This window comes from Thamnophis elegans, chromosome 6 (genome assembly GCF_009769535.1).
Source record: "Thamnophis elegans isolate rThaEle1 chromosome 6, rThaEle1.pri, whole genome shotgun sequence".
NCBI classification, from domain to species: Eukaryota; Metazoa; Chordata; class Lepidosauria; order Squamata; family Colubridae; genus Thamnophis; species Thamnophis elegans.
The window spans coordinates 14,192,492-14,211,349 of record NC_045546.1 but is presented as its reverse complement, the minus strand read 5'-3'; the positions used below and the strand labels follow the sequence as shown (position 1 = coordinate 14,211,349).

Genomic DNA, 18,858 nt, shown 5'->3' with positions numbered 1-18,858 from the left:
TAAGAGAAAGGGGAAAAGTAATGTGTTGTGGCCCAGCAGGAGCCGTTGGAGCTGCTACCAGACTCCGACAGTGAGGGGCCCTATGAGTCGGCTCTGGAGGATGTGGAGGACCCTGGACAGGGTTCCGACTCCGAGCAGGGCGCAGAGAGGCTGGTTGGCCACCAGGAGGCACCTGAGCCTTGGACCAGTGGGGAGGAGACAAGGGAGAGTGATCCGGACGCCAACAGTGAGTTGTTCCTGGATGCCCGGCACCAAAGAGCTAATAGGCGTCAGGAACAGTTGCGCAGTTACAGGAGGTAATTGCACTCAGCTGGTGGTCATTAGGCTCCTCTCCAGACTATAAAAGGACTGCTTGTGCACACGGTCCTCTTACAGAAGTCAACGCAGGAGCGAATGTTGGAGAACATTATTGTGAGCTTGGCAGCCTAGATTGCTGCCACGGCTTATCTGTGCTGGATTGCTGCCAAGCTTGTCTGTGCCAGTTTGCTGCCAAGGATCTGTCTGTCTGTTAATTAAATGCCATAACTTATTTTTGGCTCGTGTGTTGGTGTGGGACGAGGGGGGTCAGAACTGTATACATTTTTCTATGATAAAATAAGAGCAATAACAAGAGAAAACATGGAACAATTGAATAATAACCGACTGCAACTTAATACAAATATGTATTACTGTTAGAAATATATAAGTTGCTTGAATGTAATAACTAGGATTAATTTTATTAGTTTTATTTGTATTTGAATGTATGACACCCAGATGCCACACTGTTCATGCATTGATATATTTGTAAAAACAATAAAAAAATAAAAAAAAACTTTTTAAAAAAAGAATATGTGCAGCCTTTTCTATGCTTTCTATTCAGAAAAAGAAAGACACTACACATCATAGTGGGAGAGTAGAATCATTCCAGGCTTTTATATGATTTACGCATTGTGTCAAATATGCAGGTGACACAGAATTGCAGTCTACCCAACACCCAAAATAACAGAATGAGATTACAATAGGTTGGACAGGTTTGAGAAGAGACATGAAATCCTTTCCTTCTCTGTCCTGATGAACACTTGGAGCAGATTCTACAGACATTTCCATAAAAATATTGATCCAACCAGTATACATACACTGTATGTATGTTCCTAAACCTCTATAAAGATTTTGAGTCCAAATTACAAAAGCAACATAGCAATAGCACTTAGACTTATATACCACTTTATATCACTTTACAGCCCTCTCTAAGCAGTTTACAGAGTCAGCCTATTGCTCTCCAACAATCTGGGTCCTCATTTTACCCACCTCGCAAGGATGGAAGGCTGAGTCAACCTTGAGCCTGGTGAGATTTGAACTGCCAAATTGCAGGTAGCCGGCAGTCAGCAGAAGTAGCCTGCAGTACTGCACTCTTAACCACTGTGCTACCGTGGCTCTTGATAAACAATGCAAGAGTAAAACTATGAATTGAATGGACCAACAATGAAAATAATGTGCTATTTTTAAACAATGTGGCTGTGAAGAATACAACAGGTTGGAGCATTTTTTTTTTTAGACCAGGAAACATCTACACACAAGAAGACCTTTTGTGTTGTTTTTATGTGGCAGGCATACCATGAAAACCAGCCGTTGGTGATTAAAATCTTGTTAATAAGTCACAGTAATAAACAAGAGAGCCAGGATAATATTGCATTTTAATTTGCCAGGTGGCCAACCTGACTAGGAGGAAAACAAGGCATAAAAAACCCCCCAACTAAAGTAACACAATATTACTGAGGGGTCACTAATGTCACAATCAACTTTTGGAAGAGTTCCATAATGCTTTTCAAGCCCATCTGGACAATGATCCATTCCACCTAGATTAATGTGCTTATTTCACAGCAAAGCATTTAAAGAAGCATTCAGACAAATACATTCAGACAAGGACTAGAAGAGATGATTAGGTATGATACTACTTGAAAGGACATCAGGCAGGATAAGGTTAAGTTAAGTTCTGGAACGAACTCCCCGTGGAGATTCGGACCCTCACCACCCTCCAGTCCTTCTGCGCCGCCCTAGAGATCTGGCTGTCCCGGCTAGCCTGGGGTTAAGATTCTGACCCCACTCGAATTGTGTGACTGTGTGACTGTTGTGTTTCTTTTAATATGTTGTATTGTCCTTATGTTGGAAATTGTTTGTCCTCCCCCCCCTTTTTTTTGAACTGTGAGCCGCCCTGAGTCCCCCCAGGGAAAAGGGCGGCATACAAATAAAGGGAAAATAAAATAAAAATAAAATAAAATAAGTTTGTTTCTCTATCATTCCAGGACATGGAATAATGGACTTAAGATACAGGAAGACAGATTGAAATTGAATTTTAGGAAAATATATATCTAATACCGGGAGTAAAAGCATTTTGTCTCTAGACCAAAAACCTCATGGTTTCATTTGCTGAACATGATTTAATTTGGATCTTTGGACTGAACAAAGCTTAGACTTCATAAGCCTAAATAGAAACATAAAAATATATGATTCCATAGAAATAGCAACAGCACTTAGACTTATATACCACTCCACAGTGCTTTACAGCCCTCTCTAAGCGGTTTACAGAGTCAGCCTATTGTCCCCAACAATCTGGGTCCTCCTTTTATCCACCTCGGAAGGATGGAAGGCTGAGTCAACCTTGAGCCTGGTGAGATTTGAACTACCAAATTGCAGGCAGTCGGTGGGCAGCAGGAGTAGCCTGCAGTACTGCATTCTAACCACTGTGCCACTGTGGCTCATAATGAAGATAAATGAAATGAAGAATGAAGATAAATAAAAACCATAGAGTGTTTCAACTGGTAATCCAAGTGGAAAAGATGTTTCCTGCCTGCTTCAGACACAAAAGTGGAGGCTGTTTAAAATCATAGAAAAGCAAGAAATCAGAGATTCAGTGAATTAAAAAGAGGGTTACAGTACATCCAAATGCCAGTGTAAGGATGGTCATTGTTCTCTAAGATTCTACAAAAATCCACAGCCAATATTTGATCCTCTATCTGAGGTTTCCATGAAACCTTGCATTCAGGGGTGGGCTTAAAAATTTTTAGCAACGGGTTCTCTGCCCAGCTATGGCAGAGAACGGTGGGCATGGCCATGGTGGGCATGGCCATGTCAGCCTCCTGCCCCATGGTGTGGGGGTTGTTTTCAACCTCCCCAGGCTCCAGAGGCTCTCTGGAGGCTGGAAACAGGCCCATTTCCAGCCTTTCAGAACTTCAGGAGGCCTGTTTTTTGCCTTTCCCAGGCAGTGGAGGCTTTCCTAGAGCCTCCAGGAGGTTGAAAATGGCCTCCTCAAGCTCCAGAGGCTTCCTGGAGGTTGGAAACAGGCCCATTTCCAGCTTTCCAGAGCTTCCAGGAAGCCCATTTTTGCCCTCCCTGAGCCTCTGTGTGGGCGCTGCACTTACCTGGCATTCAAAACGTGTGGAGACTCCTGGGAGGGGCAGGGCAGAGTGGGTGAGGCCTGCCAGGAGTGGGATTTGGGGGTTTGCCGAACTGCGCAGAATCTTTGCTAGAGGATTGCCCGGACCATGGAGCAGCCCACCCCTGCTTGCATCATAGTGGTGTGTTACACTTTAAGCTACTTACAAATTCTCAATCATTTCAAAATTGTCATATCTAGAAGATTGTCTTACCTGCTTCTTTGGTTCGGATCACTTTTGATGGTGTGCTTGGATCTCCTGTTCCAATTTTGTTGGTTGCTACAACTCTAAATTCATACTCTACCCATGGGTTCAGTTCAATTGCTGTTGCAGATTCCAGGTCACCCCCTATATGTTCAGGAACTGCGAAGAACAAAGGATTAAAGCATACTACCTTGAATTTCTCTCTAATCACTAAACTCAAGCCAGAGGAAACCACCCAGAGTTAATGGCACAATTAAGAATTTGACTTTTGCCAATTTGCTTTTTCAGATTCATGATAAAATACCCAGATTCAAAATTTCTTCAAATGCTGCAATGCAGGTTTTTCAATTTAACTATACTCAAATAAATATGTAAATACTATTCTTTATTGTTGTTATATGTTATTTTATACAGATTAAATTTAAATTAGGGGCAGAGTTCTCTTTTAGCTTCCCTCCTTTTTTCTTTGATGCTTTAAAGATATGTGGGTATATTTGATGGCATAGTATCAGACAAGAATCTCTGAATACTACCTCCACCTTGTTTTATTCTCAAACTAGTTGATAACCCGGCGTTGCTCAGGTATTTATTTATAGGGGGGGAATGTCCAGACTAAATGTAATTTCTAATGTTGGATTTTACCCCTTAACAGAGGGAGCCCTCGTGGAGTACTGTGAATCTGTTATCATGGCAATTTCACTGCGCAGTACAGTAGAATCCATTTTAAGTCACAACAGGCTGTATCTTAACTGAACACACATCCTAAGGGGTGTTAGGGGTGCCTTATCCCTGCAGTGTTTTTTTTCCCCAGAGAGTAAGTCATCTGTGTACCAAGTTTGGTTGAAATTGCTCAAGGTGTTCTAGAATTATGCTGGAATATATAGACACATAGACATATATATGTATGTATGTGTTCTATATACACTCTTATCAACCTTATAAGGAAACCTTAGACTTGACTTTTGAATATTCCTCCTAAAAAGAAAAAAGGAACTAAAAGGATCCAGTAGAAGAGAGATAACCAACTGTGGAAGACTCAGTGGTCTTCCAGCATTGAAACTTCAACTCAAGTGATACAGAAAAAAGAAACAGTATATTGATGTAGGCTATCATGGCCAGTAGTTATTAGGTGACTTCACGATTTAACGACTGTGATCTAGAAAACAGATTTCCTGATGTTTTGATTGCAACTTATGGCTGGCACCTTCAGAAGGAAGGTGATATTTTTAGATTTTAGATTTTTAGATTTTATTTGTGATTTATAGGCCGCCCTTTTCCCTGAGGGGACTCAGGGCGGCTTACAATTCATGGGAAGGGGAGTGCAAGACAAAACATAAGACAATACGTGAATGAGAAAAAAAATAAAACAATAAAACACAACTTTCATTCAACATTCGGGTGGGGGCGAATTAGAATCTTATCCCCAGGCCTGACGGGATAGCCAGATCTTAAGGGCTGTGCGGAAGGTCTGGACGGTGGTGATATGCTTTTTAGACCACAGGCAATTAAGCAGGGATCAACTGGACTCTATCTTTGTAATTAGGTCTTCATTGGCCTTTAGCCATGTTGGTTTCTGATTCGTTCAGTTAAGTGAGGGCTGGTCTCTGAATGGCTCTTTGAGCTCTATATACATTATAGGCATATTTTGCAAGGAAAATATTAGGCCTCCTCCGAGTGCCATCTGCCAGCCAGTGCCGGCTGGCAACTACGCGGAGGAGAGCCTTTTCAGTAGCAGCTCCGACCCTCTGGAACGATCTCCCTGTGGAGATTCGTACCCTCACCACCCTTCAAACCTTCCGCACAGCCCTCAAGATCTGGCTATCCCGCCAGGCCTGGGGGTAAAGAGTATAATCCACCCCCACCCGAATGTTGAATGAATGTTGCTCGTTTTTAATTATACATTGTGTCTATATGTTATTGTATGTTTTCCCCTCCCATACAAGTTGTTAGCCGCCCTGAGTCCCCTCAGGGAAAAGGGCGGCCTATAAATAAACTCAACTCAACTAAACTAAACTAAAATTATGGAAGCCCAGACAGCAAACACTTCTGTGTCCACGTGATGTTGTTCATAGATTCTTGATAAAAGAACCATGCCAGCTTTGGATTGCTGTAGTTCATTTCAATGTAGATTCTCACAAAAGAAAATGTAGATTTTCTCACAGCAGGAAATGGTCAGAAACAAAGACAAAATAATAGGGGAGAAAAACCACATCTTGCTAAATTCCCAAACACGGATGTGAACTGGAAAATACATTAGAAAAAAAGAAAGTTCCTGTTTTGTTTTTCCATATTAGGAGCTGTCTGCTGAAGCAATTAATGAATCTAATGAACCTGCTTGATTGATGTTAAATAATAACAATAACAATAACAATAACAACAATAACAACAACAACAACAACAACAACAACAACAATAATAATAATAATAATAATAATAATAATAATAATAATAAATATATTGCCTGTTTTCACAGTCTGCCAGCCAAGTGAAAATGGACTTCGCGCTTGCAAGTTATAAGAAGTGATAGGACTGTGATTGTCCACTCCAGGAGTCCACGAAAGAGTTGCAGTGACCTCTGTGATTTCTTCAACAATGACAACTCCAGGAGGGCCAGGTGGACCTGGAAGGAAAGAAGGAAAGAAACAAAGAAGAAAAGAAGGAGAAAAAGGAAAGAAGGTCGGTAAGTAGATAGGTTGAATGCACTGATTTTAATTCACCATTATTGCACTGCACATATACTTGGAAGTATGCAGTCATCTGGTCTGCTAATCTATCCAGATTGACTAGCATAATTTGGTCACTAGCAACCTTACAGATATTTTAAGGGACTATGTCATGATTATGGTGCCAGGGATGGGCCAGGAAAAATATTCATATTCAAATCCTTTCTCAGTTAGGAAAATCATTGGATATTTTTGAGCCAACATCTTTCAACATGATTCAACCTAGCAGGTGGTAGAAATAAAGTGGAGAAATAGCAAAAAAAAAAAAAAAAAGAATAACACACACTTATACTTTAGAAGCAAAGTTGAATGCAAGTGAAATAAATAAGATAGGCTAACATAATCTGCAGAACATTATTAGCTCAGAATTGCCATTATTAGTCTAGAAATTACTATTAATCACTATCTTACAACTATTAAGAAGTAACCTCTACTAATTTCCATAAAGATGCAAAAATATGGCTGATGCTTTTTTTCACTACTACATAGTGAGTATGTTTTTAAAGATAAAGAACTGACTTAAAATATTGGGAAAATATAACAGCAATATTAACTCCTATTTAATGGTACTTTTTATATATCTTTTGAGAACAAGACCTAGAGATCTGGGGTAGCTGCAAATGTGATGAAATTACAACACATGTTGATGCCACAGTATCATTCTCCTTTTTTGTACTTTTGTTCTTATGTCAGACACAAGTAGGAAAGTCATTGGTTTTGAGTTGTCACCTATTTCACCAGTAACCAGTGTCCATTTCATTAGAACCCATTGTAGTCACTGAACGAGTACTACCTGTACAGTTGCAGATGGCCTTGAAGAAAGGATGAAACTTTGCCCAGATATATAGGTGGAGTAAGGAAAAAACCCTCACGATTTATTTCGCCTTGATTCTTGATTCTTTAGACTAACAGGTGAGTTTCCTGCCAGTTTTTAAGATTCTGTTATTACACCCTACAATAAGATAGACTTCCACTAGCTGATGTGGTATCTGTTTTGTGACTTGCTTTATCTCAAAAGGCTCTGCCAGTAAGATAACATGCAAATCATAGTTTTTAAATTCCTTTTAGTCCTTTATAAGTAGTTACAGTTTAAGTCAGGCATGTCAAACTCGACTTCATTGAGGGCTGCATCAGGGTTGTGGTTGACCTCGGGCGGCCGGGGAGGATGGGCATGGCCAGCTTGATGCCACTCATGTCAGCTCGATGCCACTCATGTCAGGGACACCTGTGGCAGCCCAAGTGCTCTGCCAGTGAAAATGAGCTCCCAAGCTCCGTTTTCTGCTGCCATTGCTTCCCGCAGTTCTCTGAAACATGTGGCCCTCCTGAGCTCCATTTTCACTGGCAGAGAGTTGCAGGAGGCTGTGGCAGCTGAAAACGGAGCTTGGGAGCCTGTTTTTGTTGGGAGAAGCACGTTGGGGTGGTCCTTCTCTGTTTCCAGGGTGGCCCCATGGGCCAGATCTAAGTACCCTGCAGGATGGCTCCGGCCCCCGGGCCTTGAGTTTGACACTCCTGCTCTAGGTCTTGTGACTGGGGAATGACTGAGAATGCAGAAGATGACCATATCTGCCCCTCTCATTCCCTTCTAGGGATGCATGTGGGATTTTCTTCTGGATGGATTTTTTTGGGGAGAATTATCAGGCTGACTAACAAACAGACAAGAGTCCTGATGTTCTTCACATTAGACGTTTCAGATTACGAGCATATGAGATTCTAAAACTCCAAAACGTAATTGACTAATACATACAGGTATTTTTTTTTAATTAGCCAACGCCCAGTTGGTCTGCAGTATATTTTCTTCATTTGTTTAAGATACAAAGTGGGTGAATTTATTTATTACATTTGTAATCTGTAGACAGTGGAACTTGATGGCGGCTCTTATTCATTTCAAAAGACTTTGGGCAGAGAGTGGTGCTCGGGGCTTCATTATTTCTCTCAACAGGAGAGAATTTTAACCCTTTAAAAAAATCTCAGCTTTCAGTTACATTTTTGATCTTTAAATTCAACTGATGTACAGGTAAGAATTGAAAGGGGCTCTGGCTAGCTTTTGATGCAGCCTTGCATTAATCTTTGTACTGAAAGCACAATTTTCTTTCTAATAAATATGCCCTGTATCTTGAAAAGGAAGATGGCGCATTTCTTTTTCTCTCTCTCTCTCCCTCCCCCCTCCCTCTGTGTGTGTGTGTGTGTGTGTCCGTGTAGTGTGCGTGCTCACAGCCACTATCATGAATATGTTACCAGGAACTGTCTGATTGAAAATATATTTTTTTTAATGAACTTTGGTTGTTTGTCCAATTCTTCAAACTTGCTGAAAAAGCCCCGATGGTCCATCAACAAGATTTCATGTTAAATAGGAACGATTATAGAATACTGATATAAAGCAATCTATTCTTGAGTCACATTCTATGAATTTTGATTTTCATCCTGCTGTTCGTTTCACGAATTGCACCAAACCGTAATGTAGCTGGCTAGGGTATGGCTTATTGTCTCGCCTCCTGCATCCAGCCATTGTGGTTTGCAAGGGATGGTTTGTTTGTCACTTGCTCCCTTCATTAAGCTTACTTACAAAGCACCACACAAACGTCCATTAAAAACAACAACAGTAAAAGCAATAGAATTTTGAAAGCCTGGGAAAATAAATATGTTTTGAATTCCTTCTAAAATTGTAATACTTTTCAGCTTCTGTTCAGCCTTTCCAGCATGTGTGAGAATCTTAGATCAGGAAGAGTCCTCAAGCTATGAAGCATTTGAGAAAAAAAAAAGAATAATTTCAAGGAAGTAGCTGGACCTTAGGAGCTTCCATATATAACTGGAATGAATGCCTGTTGTCCCCAAACTGAAGATTCAGGAACAAACCCATTCAACGATGAAAGAAGACCGATGACTGTCAGCAGGCAGAAGCAGAGCTTTTATTTGTAGAAATAAAGGAGCACGGGAAAAAAAATTATCCCTGCAATTACGGCAATGTGAAAGCACTTCTATACCACTGCCAAGATCAAGCCATGGAAATATCCATGAAGTTACCTACAGTCAAGTTGAGCACTGGTCTCTGGAGCATAAAGGTAGATTCAATAACATATATGATAGAAGATAACAGACAGTTAACCCAATAACCAACCTTTCCTAACACAAAGGTATGTGCATTCAGATCACAGCATAATGAAGTTGCAAGGTTGGTACCACACACCTTTGTGCTAGGTAAGGTTGGTTATTGGGTTAACTGTCTGTTATCTTCTAGACAACAGGTAGCTACTGTAAATTCTGCTCTTCAACCTTACCCACACAGGCCCAACAGGATACCATTTTCACCTGTGAAATGTTGGAGAGTACGCACAAAAGAAAATGTACAACACGGTACCCTTGCAATTCACACATTTGTGAAGAAGGGGTCATAGAGCAACATCTTGCGGTGAGTTTTGAGGAAACAAGGAAATACCTATGGAGAAACATTTTCATTGGTTCTTGACCTGTATCCACATAGAAAGCTGGATACAGATGAAATGAAATGATTTCTGATCCCTGCCCACGCTAAATGACGAGGCACCAAATTCCTGACTATTGTCCTGCACATTTTTTAAAAGAGCTCCTTTAAGACAAAAGTACAGTCCTGCAGAATTTGAAAGGAAGGTCTGTTAAGTCCTCTGAGTCCTGTTTTCTACTCTGTCAAATGCCTGTGGAAATCCACTTTTCCTCCAGAAAATTAGCAAACACAATGCTGAATTTAATACAAGGCAGTGGTGGGATTCAGCCAGTTCGCACCTATTTGGGAGAACCAGTTGGTAACTTTCTAAGCAGTTCGGAGAACCGGTTGTTGGAAGAAATCTCATTTTGTTTTTTTCCACTTTACAGGGCTAATCCAGTAAGGAAGGCAGGAAGGAAACATTCTGGTATTGTTTCTAGCCTAATCTTTATTGCCCTGTTTACAGAAACTGCCTCTCTGGTGAACCCTTATTACATTATAACAGCTAAGGTGAAGCGCCCATCAATGTTAGTGATGTTGAGTTGGCCATGCCCACCCAGTAACATGACCACTAAGCCCCACCTACCCTGCTGGTCATTAGGGCAGAGAACCAGTTAAATTATTTGAATCCCACCACTGATACAAGGCTAGCACAGTGCAGTTATTAGTATGAAGAAACTATCCAATTATTAAGAACCAGCATGTTGCAAGCTTTGGAGTTCTCCAAAGCTCTTTCTCAGGCAAAATGTTATAGAAAGTCGTAGATATGGAAGAAAAGTTCCAAAATGACGCCTGCTTTTCTCAGCTGCAGGGTCTAATTCATTCTCAAGAAGATTTGAGATTTAGTTAAAGTCTTATCCCTGTCAGGTCACTCTTAGAGGACAGCGAATCACGCCTGCTAAGGCTATAAAAAGAGATAAGCGTTGATAATCCTCAATTTGTCTAAAGCGTGTAGACATCTAGCATGGCAGAAATCTATAGAAGAATCACAGCTCTCGTCTAATCAAAACCGGAAAGAAAGATTTAAAAAACATCACCTAAGCCAAAGTGTCCTTTATTAACTAGTGATTGCAGGAAACTGAAAATACGAAGCTTTTCTTTGGGCAAGAGTAAAATCAATATGAAAGGTCCTCCGTACAAATCCAGTTTTACACAGGGAATGTGTAGTTTGCAAGAAGAGGATGAAGGGAACAAACCACAGGGCATTTCCTAAGTTAGACCTGCTTTTATAATCTCTGTTGGTCACGTAGTCATCCAGACGTTTAGCCTGGATTTGGCATTTTTATCCGCCTATAGATCTTCCCAAGCCCCTGGGGATAGGCAGATGCTGTTGCTGGATGATGCCTTTTGCAATTGACTGATGGTGACTTTGTCAATGCCAATAGTGTTCATGTGGTGCTCCAGATGTTTGGAGATGGCATACCATTGTTGCTATCTTTGCTTAATTTTGTCAGAGTTGTTCTACTTCTATATGGAGCTCTTTGCATTTTCTCCAATTCTTTCTCTTCTGCTCTCTCCACGTTCTGCAAAGTCTGCCATCTAAACTTTATTGTCTTTCTTATCAACAGTCATTGGTGTGTTAAGTGACAGGTGCTTGTCTGTTTGAATTCTAAATCTCAGGACATTTTCGCCTCTTTATTTTCTATTACTTGGAATATCTTGTGGTCCCACTGCGTGGTGGCGCAGTGGTTAGAATGCAGTACTGCAAGCTGACTCTGCCCATTGCCAGGAGTTCAATCCTGACTTGACTCAGCCTTCCATCTTTCCGAGGTTGGTAAAATGAGCACCCAGATTGTTGGCAGCAACATGCTGACTCTGTAAACTGCTTAGAGAGGGCTGTGGAGTACTGTGAAGCGGCATATGTCTAAATGCTACTGCTATTTCTTACAGATCTTTCATTTCACCATTGTGGCTACTTTGTCATGCTGTTGTTTATAGTCAATAGCAATAGCACTTAGACTTATATGCTGCTTCATAATCATTTACAGCCCTCACTAGGTGATTTACACCGTCAGCATGTTTCCCCCCCACCCAACAATCTGGGCCCTCATTTTACCAACCTCGGAAGGAGGGAAGGCTGAGTCAACCTGGAGCCAGTCAGGATCGAACTGCTGGCAGAGGGAATGCAGAATCACTTGCAATATTGCATTCCAACCACTGCAGTACCATGGCTCTACGCAAGATCTTTCTGCTCTTGTAGCAGCTTTCTAAGTGGTCTGCCGTTTCTTCAGCTTTTTTGTACAGATGGCACTTGCTATTTATTGCTGTCTTCTCCATTCTGGCTTTGTTCAATATGCATTTGTTCTTAAAGCTTGGTCTTGTATAGCCAGAATGAGCCCCTCTGTCTCTTCAGTTTTCTTGTTCCTAGCTATTGGCAGTTCTTGTTGCTATTTGTTTTGCCATATAGTATTTTGCCTTGCCACGTCTCTTTTCTATGCTTTATTTGGCCTTTCTGGTAATCCAGTTTGATCTCTCAGGAAGCCTTCGTGGTGTACAAGCCTCAGTACAGAGTTGGTATTCAGCAGGTTCTGATCAGTTCTGGAGAACCGGTAGTGGAAATTTTGAGTAGTTCGGAGAACCGGTAAATACCACCTCTGACTGGCCCCGCCCCCATCTATTCTCTGCCTCCCGAGTCCCAGTTGATCGGGAGGAAATGGGGATTTTGCAGTATCCTTCCACTGAAGTGGGGAAGGGATGGAGATTTTACAGTATCCTTCCCCTGCCACGCCCACCAAGCCATGCCCATAGAACCAGTATTAACATTTTTGAATCCCATCACTGCTTTAGTGCATCTTCTTCATAGTCCTTCAAGTATTTTTCCAATGTCTCTTTTTCTTCCTCAGCTGACTCTGGTGGACTATGATTATTATTAGTATTTAAAAAGAGTATGGACTGTCTGACAAACACTTTTTTATAATCTACCAGTGGAATTTCTGGGAAAACAGCTAATTCTCTGTGGTTTGCACTTTGGGTGTGGTTTGTAATCTCAAACATAGTAGATAGCCCCAAGCAGAGTTATGGAGAATGCAATCTAAACTCCATATAGAGACACCAGTCAAGTTTCAGACAGTAAGTTTGTTTGAATAAGAAAGAAGTTATCATGTAAATGGACTTGGAGAGAAGGGAAGGGAAGGGAGGAGAGGAGAGGGGAAGAGAAGAGAAGAGATAGAAGCAACTTTATCTAGAAATGGAGAATTAAAGGAGAACAAAATGAAGGGAATTATCTGATAATTTGTTACAAAAGCATTAGGCTATGAATAGGTTTGCAAAAATAAAGCTATATAATTCTTAACTGCCCCACACATTTTCAATTTGCAGTTGGAAAGGAGTGTCATTCGTTTAAATAAAACACTTGTTGTGTGCAAATTACAGGTTTGGGGATTTGATCAAGCTATGCATTTATCTTTTAGAAAAAATTTTTGTAGGACTGCATAACACATACTAGAGATTATAAAGAGTTTCAATGTAAAATGGAGTTGCCAAAGGTTTTGTTGAAATACAGATTAAAAAGGCAAGGAAATTGTCAAATTTAAGCATTCTGGAGAAGCTGACTATGAAACGGGTATTGATTTAGTGTATCAAGTTTTTACTAGAGTAATAAGGGAGTCCTACATTCTTATAATGAACTGATAAGAATGTTATGTTCTGAGTTATCCTGAATTATAGATTTTTGCTCTATTTATTCCACAGGGAAGGAAATCAAGTAACACTAGGCAACAAACATTACTGCATGTGTATGTCATGCCAAATGAAAAACATAGGAAGCTGATAAGATGTGCAAATAAATAATAGTTGGCATGGCTGAATCCCAATAGCAACAGCAAATTTGTTCTGAATCAGTATCAAAAATTGAGCTACAATTTTGATTTTTCAATAATATGTAAAGGGATCAACTGTACCTCATTCTTATTTTTTGTTTGGTTTTGCCCCTCTCTCAGCCCCCACCCTTTTATTGGCAAAAACCTGGCTGTTTTTTGCTCATTTTTGCCCCCCACCACTTTGCAGGCCTCTCAAACTCTCTGCATGCCCCATTTTTCACATTAAAAATGAGGTGTGCAGGGGGTTTGGGAGGTTTGCAGAGTGCAAAAACTTTTTTTTTTAAATTTACCTCTTCAAAATCTTGGTGCGTCTTATATTCCGGTGCATCTTATATTCCAAAAATATGGTATGTTGTTGTTTCTGATAACTCATAATGAACTTTAATTGAATACAATATAGAAAGATGAGGTTGTAGAATTGGGCTTATCAAGAGTGGGGTGAGATATGAAATGAAAAGGAGGGTATGGTTGTATTCTAAGAGACTGTGATAAATTGTGTTGATTATAGCTGCTGGGAAAGAAGTTTCTTCTATTTTCCTTTCTTCCCTTTCTTCCTTCTTTCCTTTTTCTGTGCTTTTTAATTATTATTTTTCAAAAATATATTTCTTTATTATCTAGTTAGCAGTATCAAGTTTTATTTGCATGACGTAATTTTTAATAAAGTAATTTTCTTTTTTTAAAAAAACAACCTTACGGCCATGAGATCAGCGTCAATGTCTATATTTCAACTGGGTTGCGCAATTGTTTATGCTGATCTTGTCTTCTGTGATTAGTATACTCACCCCTAACAAGAAGTTCTGCCTCATCTGATACACTGTCTGCTGTAGATTGCACCCTGCAGCCATATCTTCCAGCATGCATCAGAAGGATGTTCCTGATCATTAAATCCGCAGAAGATGCTTGCTGTGGGAGAAAAAAAAGCAATACAATAGCATCTGCTCAAACACATTACGAATATAGATTTGCAAAAATGGAAGAGCTGCTTCCCTTGAGCATTTGGAATAGGCAACATAATCCTCGTAGTAATCTATTCCCACCAGTGTTCTCAGTTACAGGTAGTCCTCAATTTATAACTGGCCGCTTAGCACTCGTTCGAAGTTACCTCTTTCCATTTTTTATTTTTATTGCTTAAAATACAAAAAAAATAAAAAATAAAATAGGAAATTAAGGAAAGGGGACAGGAAAAGGGGGTGTAACCCTGGCACGGGTTAATTAATGACTCTGAACGGCTGGCCGAAACTGTTTTGGGTAGAAACAGTTTGCAGGTCAATAAAGAAGAGGAGGAGGAACTGCATTCTATAGTAGACCTGAAAGCACACAGGGAGAAAAAAGGCAAGAGCAAAGGAGATCTGCCTTGCATTCTATAGTAGACCTGAAAGCCCACAGGGAGAGAAAAGGCAAGAGCAAAGGAGATCTGCCTTGATGGGCTGCACTGGAAAGCTATTTATCATGGTGGGCCGAGGGAGGCATTGCTGGGAACAATGTGTTTGGTTTATGTGTTGTTGTTCATGCTTCCAGCTTGACTTTGCACCTTGGAGACTCTGAACTTCTCTTGCCAAGTGAGCTCTCATGGATGTATTTTCAGTTTTGCCTGGTAAATTTAAGTTTATTTGGTGGACTTACTTGTTGGAGTAACTTTCTATTGTTTTATGGACTATTAGCCATAGCCTTGTGGGCTTATCTTGGCCTGCTTGTAGCTGGCTTTATTTGAGACAGTTATGAGTCTAAGGGAAGGAAACTCCTGGGGAACATTAATAAACTCTAAACATCACTTTAAAACACACACACACATTTGTGTGTGGGAGGGACAGCACATAAACAAACAAGCAAACAATCGAGTCTTGATATTTGGACTAAAAATGCCAGCTGACGACCCGGGACCGTTGCATGTACAACACATGTACAGAGGCACTGCTATAGGGATAATCCCAAAAACATTTGTGATGACATTTCAAAGTACTATGTTGCCTGATGTTCAATAGTCACTAACATGTTCATTCCATTGTTGTTAACAAATACTTCCCAATCTTTATGCCTCCATTACACCATGTCTCTGCCTCACACAGAGGTTTTACAGGGCAGTGATATCACAGCCATTTGCCGCTGCTTCTAATATTTTGTTAGACCCTTAGGAGAGATTTGAACTTAGGTCTTTGAAATCCACTCAGATGTACATTTTACAGGTCAGTAGTCTGATGTAAGTACTGAAGATAAATAGATGAGTTGTATTCCAGAATAATTCTCATGCTGGGCACTGTATGTAGCTTTATGCTGTGTAGCTACTCATGGTTCATTGATTGTGTTAATATCCAGGCTTCCAGTTTCCCTGCAACAGTAGATTCTTTTACGTGTCTCATTTTACAAGAAGAAATAATAATGAGAAGAGGAGGACGAGAAGTATTAGATAAGGGTTGGAGAATCATTTTTGTATTTCCAAAACTACAGTATTTTCCCTATGACAAATCTTCCAGGGCTATGGATAAAGTCCTGAGGAGAAAGTAGGTGGAATCAAATCACTTTATTTTTTTTCCTTTTACTTCACCCAAGATCTGTTTCACAGTAAAAGAACTAAGCTAAAATCCATGAATTCACCAACACTATGCCCAAGAATTAAACAATAAAATGTTATGTATTAACTGATTCCATTGTCTGCATCACACTTAATTCTGTTTTCTAAAAGCCACTGTCTTTACCTTCTGCCCCTCATTTTTCCTGACTAGAGTAGAGGTAGTCCTTGAATTCTGACTATAATGGAATCTGCCCATCAAGTCATGAAGGTTATAAAATGGGTTGGTTACGTAACCGAGACAATTGTATGACATTTTTTCATAGTGGGCATTAAGTAAATCACTGTGGTCATTAGGCAAATCCAGAGCTTTTAAACCAATGCTGCTGTTGTTAAATAAAACAATGGTATGCTATGAATGTGGCTTTGCTAAAATCCAGAAGTGCTGGGATTCAGCAAAACTGAGGTAAAATGTGACCACATGACCACAGGATGCTACGAATGACTGTAAATGTGATTGCGTTGACCGGTGCGCAAAGTTTAGTCACATGAGCACAGCAGAGTGGGATGTCTGTCAGAATTTCGAATTTGGACTCTAAGAAGTCCTACTTTTATACCTTTGAACAGTTGCTAAGCAGTGGTTATAAGTTAAGGACTACCTACCTGTACATTGTTTAATCAATCAATTAACCAACCAATCAATCAGAATAGAGCTGGAAGGGACCTTGGAGGCCTTCTAGTCCAACCCCCTGCTCAAGCAGACTCTGTATCATTTCAGATAGATGGCTGTCCTGTCTTTTCTTAAAAACCTCCAGTAATGGCGCACCTACAACTTCTTGAGGGAAGATTAATTGTTCTCACTGTTAGGAAGTTTCTCCTTAATTCCAGGTTGCTTCTCTCCTTGATTAGTTTCCGTCCATTGTTTCTTGTCTTGCCTTCTGGTGCTTTGGAAAATAAGTTGACCCCGTCTTCTTTGTGGCAGCTCCTCAAATACTGGAATACTGCTATCATGTCCCCCGGCTAGTTCTTTTTTTATCTAGATTAGCCATACCCAATTCCTACAACCGTTCTTCAAAGAACAGTTTAGAACAGTGGTTCCCAAACTTTTTCAGTCCACTGCCTCCTTGGTGCTACAAACTGATCCTCGGTGTCCCCCACCCGGTAGTGGAATTCAAATTTTTTTCCTACCACTTCTGTGGGTGTGGCTTGGTGGGCGGGGCTGTGGGGGTCATGTGACTGGGCTGTTTGCACAATGGAAGGAAGATAGTAACAGTGAAATTCAAAACTGTAACAATTAATTGCACATTTATTCAAAATCCAATTTAAAAGCCTTTTTAGTTAATGTTAATTCAACAAAATTGTTGAACATGATGCAGTGATACCAGGTTTTCAAAGTCATTTATCAAGAACCTTAGTAACTAGTAACTTAGTAAACTCAGTAAAATATAGTAACTACTTCATTGTTCAGTAAATTCTTAATGTGATGGATGGGCTTGATGAAGGGATACCAGTTTCCCAATGTCTGGTTTTAAGTCACTTAGCAGGAGTCCTAAATCACCACGTTCAGTAATCTGGTGTCGATTTCTTTGCTTGGAGAGAAATTCGATGACCACACTAAAGCCACGTTCCACCAAATATGATGTTGGAAATGTAACAAGGAGCTTCTTAACCACTGTCCATAGTGTAGGATAGCGATCAGAAATTTCTTTCTGTAACCAAAACTCTTGGTACGATTTCTTAAACTTTGGCTTCAGCTCAATGTCATTTTGCAGCTCTGTGAGTTGTTCCTCCACTACCCCATCTTCCTCAGTATCTGAAAATGGATTTATCACCCGATCTGGAATTTCCATCAAAAGAAGATCCTGATATCGTTCAGACCAGGGACGTGCAGTCACTAGAGGCAGGGGAGGCATGGCCTCACCAGTCATGAGGAAAAGGAAAGAATTTTAAAGAATTTTTTAAAAATAATTAAAAAGGCCAAGGTAGTTGCTGCCAGCCAGACTCCAAGTCACAGTGACTTTTGAGTCTGCTTAGTGTTAACTGTAGGGGGAGGAGGCGAGACCTGGGTATGGTGCTGGGCTGGCTACAGGCTCTATAGCGGACACAGTGCTGGGGCTTTGGCGGGGCTTTCCAAAAGGGCAGCACTCCAAACGCGGCATAAGCTGCGGCCAGGGCAGAGGGGAAAGCGGCGGCAGCGGAGGAAGTGGCAGCGGCGGCCGATGAAGTTCCCGCGATGCAAAGTGCTCCACCGCCGCTGAGGCCGACATTCATGCCGCCGGCAAAGTAGACGCTCTTCCTCTTAGAACCCTGCATTTTTTTACAGAGGCAGCAGCTCAGTTTCTACATAGCATGACAGACGGACCGAGGGTCTCCGTGCGCTCATGTCAGGTGGGACAGGACCTTTGGCTCTTGTGAAGCTGTTCACCCACACGCCCATTTGTTAAATAACAGGAGGCCATGGAGAAGGAAGGTGGCAAAGCCGGCAAGAAGCAGGGAAGACAACACCATTGCTATGTTTCGGGGTTCACGGCTGCCCCCCCCCACAGCGGGAGGAGCAGTTTTAACTGCCAGTCTCGCGTGACAAAGAAGAACCCAGCCCTTCCACCCATTAAATGTGCGCACGAGACCCAAACCTTCCCAAAGGCATGGCGTCGCTGGCTCCTGGTGAGGCGAGACTGAGCCGCCACCTCCACACAAGCCGCGCAGGGAAGGACTCTCGCTTTCAGTCCCATCCATT

The 18,858-nt window shown here is 41.0% G+C and overlaps 1 protein-coding gene across 1 annotated transcript in view; it reads right to left on the bottom strand.

The window, feature by feature from the left end:
• Positions 1 to 18,858, bottom strand: part of CNTN5 (contactin 5) — a 265,440-nt gene that overhangs the window by 44,047 nt on the left and 202,535 nt on the right. The window contains exons 11-13 of the mRNA XM_032219901.1: positions 14,398 to 14,518; positions 6,079 to 6,237; positions 3,627 to 3,776 (exon numbers count right to left, since the gene is read on the bottom strand). Coding sequence (XP_032075792.1) covers positions 3,627 to 3,776; positions 6,079 to 6,237; positions 14,398 to 14,518 — 430 coding nt within the window. The remainder of the gene's footprint in view (positions 1 to 3,626; positions 3,777 to 6,078; positions 6,238 to 14,397; positions 14,519 to 18,858) is intronic.